Consider the following 2,707-nt stretch of genomic DNA (forward strand, 5'->3'; position numbering starts at 1 on the left):
AACCCAGCCTTATTGACTGGCAGAAAATGGTTAATTTTACAGCACGACCTTGAATTTTATTTTGGTTCCTTAATAATTCCTTTAAGATTTAAAATAAATTGCTTATTTAGCTAGCTTTTAAGGAGGGGTTTGTGTTTTTTTTTTTTTTTTTACTTCTATCATCCAATACATCCTGATTGTCAACATGAGGGTGGAGGTCGGTTGAGGACCCAAATACAGAGATTAGGGAGGCAGAAATTAGTTGGTTTAATGACGTAAAGGGTAACAAAAACAAAATCCAAGAATAAAACCCAAGAAAAACAGAAGATGTCAGGAAAAAAAAACATATAATGAGCGTAATAACAACAAGGAATGAAGAACTGCACAGGGAGAGTGTTTATGGGAGACAGAACAGAGACTGGAGTAATCAGCTGATATGGAGCAGGTGTGGATGGTAGAGACTAGAAAGGAGCTAGGTGGGAAAAAAGACTGGCACAAGGGGGCAACAGAGAGTAACTTAAGGCTGCTTAAATATAACATAAAGTGGTGCAGAGGGTAGCACTGCTGCCTTGCAGCAAGAAGGTTCTGGGTTTGATTTCCAGCCGGTGGGTCTTTCTGCATGGCGTTTGCATGTTCTCCCTGTGCATGTGTGGGTTCTCTCTGGGTACTACGGATTCCTCAAACAGTCCAAAAGCGTGACTGTTGGGCAGTGATGGGAGTAACGCCGTTGAAAGTAACGGCGTTACTAACGCCGCTACCTTTTTTAGTAACGAGTAATCAAAATGATTACTCTTACTGTAACTATAACGCAGTTGCAATTGCTGACACCCCGCTACTGCACGTTACTCAGGTCGCACAATTAACCTTTTTTCATGATAGGCATGCAACAGCCGCCCTGTACTCGCACCACAGGGGAACTACGGAGAGCGTGAACGATCATTAGCCTATATGGAGAAAGAGGGAAATACGGATGGATGGATGGATGGATGGATGGATGGATGGATGGAAGGAAGGAAGGAAGGAAGGAAGGAAGGAAGGAAGGAATAGATATAGCTACATGTTGCAGTATCTATAACAACCCAAACACAGGATTTCAGAATTAGACATCCCCAGTTATTAATTTCATACACTCGCAAAAGTTACTTTTACTCAGTTACTAACTCAGTTACTTTTTGGGAGAAGTAACTAGTAACTATAACTAATTACTTTTTCAAAGTAACGTGCCCAACAGCAGTGTTGGGCACGTTACTTTGAAAAAGGTGAAAGGTTGTTTGTCTGTGTGTTGCCCTGTGATGGACTGGTGACCCCTCATGACTTCGCACGGGATAAGCGTGAAGGAAATTACCCAAGATCAACAAAAGAGAACTACTTAGAAAGCTAAAAGTCAAAAAGGGGATAAACATAACACTGATACACAAATAGCAGTTTGAAATGTTAGGGGAAAAAAACTTGTGATTTTACATTGCAAACAATTTCTGATGAAAATGAACATTTGTGTTCATCATTAAGTCAGATAAAAGAACTTGCTGAATATTAACACGAGTTCACAGTACAGTACATAACTGAGCTTATTCTGTGATACTGTGCCTTAAGTTCCTGAAGGCAAAATTAAAAACTTCTTTCATTGCTCAAGAATTTCCTCTGTTCTCAAGCTCTCTGCTCTGTTTTTATAAACAGGATTAAGAGATTCACTTCATCAACTTCAACATACAGTTCAGTTCGGCTAACGAATCAGAAAGGGAATTGGCATTGATTCAATTACTTCAGTCTTTCCTGACGAGTAAAATAACCCCAGTGTGACATCAGAGTGAGCCAAAGCTGCAGAGGAATCTGGGTCAGAGCTAGTTAAAAGATTTGTGTGTGAGCCATGCTCCTCCATGTGCAGCGTGTCAGTGTGCAGAATCAGGTCGCCGTAGAGTTGGAAAAATAAAGCCTCGTTCTTTCTACCGTCTCCTGGGATCTGCCATGTGTTTGAGGAACATGAGGTCAAAGTCAGAGCAGCAAATAAAACCAAAAACAGACCAAACTGTTCAGTAAAGACAACTTTATTTCAAAGAAATCTGACAAATTTATATAATGCAGGAAATTACAGCCCAGAGAGATAAAATGTTGGTCAGAAACTGCTCTGTTTAGGGGGGTTAACTACAAACATTGATTAGAGACACTGAGGGAGGCACTTACACAGCTGCAGTCATGGTTGAGCAACTTATTGTCCATAAGCTCCAGTTTTAGAGCACGCAAAGTTACAATTCATCATTGGTGAGGGTTAGAAAATCTGGACAGAAATGCAATTAGTAGCAAAGTAGGGAGCAGCCGTCTGAGATCTGGCAGACTGACACTAAAAAAACACGCAGACAGGAACTCAATTAGGAAATTAATGATCTGTCCATCTATCTATTCCCCAGTTAGACAGGCGGGGCTCTGACTAATCCCCTGCTTGGTCAGTGAGATCACCCAAGAGAAAAAGTGGATCGGTCCGTCCGCATTGATTCCTTACAGCCTCCAATGTTTCTGTGGAAGCAACCTCTCCATGTTGATGAGGACTGGACCAAGCATCTGCTCTACAGCTTGGCTTTGCCCGGCTGCAGCTGGAGGTTTTGGAGCTTCATGGCCAGGCCCATGTTCCCTGTGATCTTCAGTTTGCCCTGGAAAAATGCCTGAGAGTCACAGGGGATGGAGGGAAGAGGAGGTAGAAAAATGAGTATCAGAACAGCTTGAAATGTGTGTT

At 41.9% G+C, this 2,707-nt stretch overlaps 1 protein-coding gene across 1 annotated transcript in view; it reads right to left on the reverse strand.

Moving 5' to 3' along the window:
* Positions 1–2,002: 2,002 nt before the first annotated feature.
* Positions 2,003–2,707, reverse strand: part of LOC107091702 (non-specific lipid-transfer protein-like) — a 23,943-nt gene continuing 23,238 nt past the window's right edge. The window contains exon 4 of the mRNA XM_015385786.1: positions 2,003–2,636. Coding sequence (XP_015241272.1) covers positions 2,541–2,636 — 96 coding nt within the window. The 3' untranslated portion in view covers positions 2,003–2,540. The remainder of the gene's footprint in view (positions 2,637–2,707) is intronic.

The sequence above is a fragment of the Cyprinodon variegatus genome, unplaced genomic scaffold (assembly GCF_000732505.1).
Source record: "Cyprinodon variegatus isolate N-32 unplaced genomic scaffold, C_variegatus-1.0 Scaffold348, whole genome shotgun sequence".
Lineage (NCBI taxonomy): Eukaryota > Metazoa > Chordata > Actinopteri > Cyprinodontiformes > Cyprinodontidae > Cyprinodon > Cyprinodon variegatus.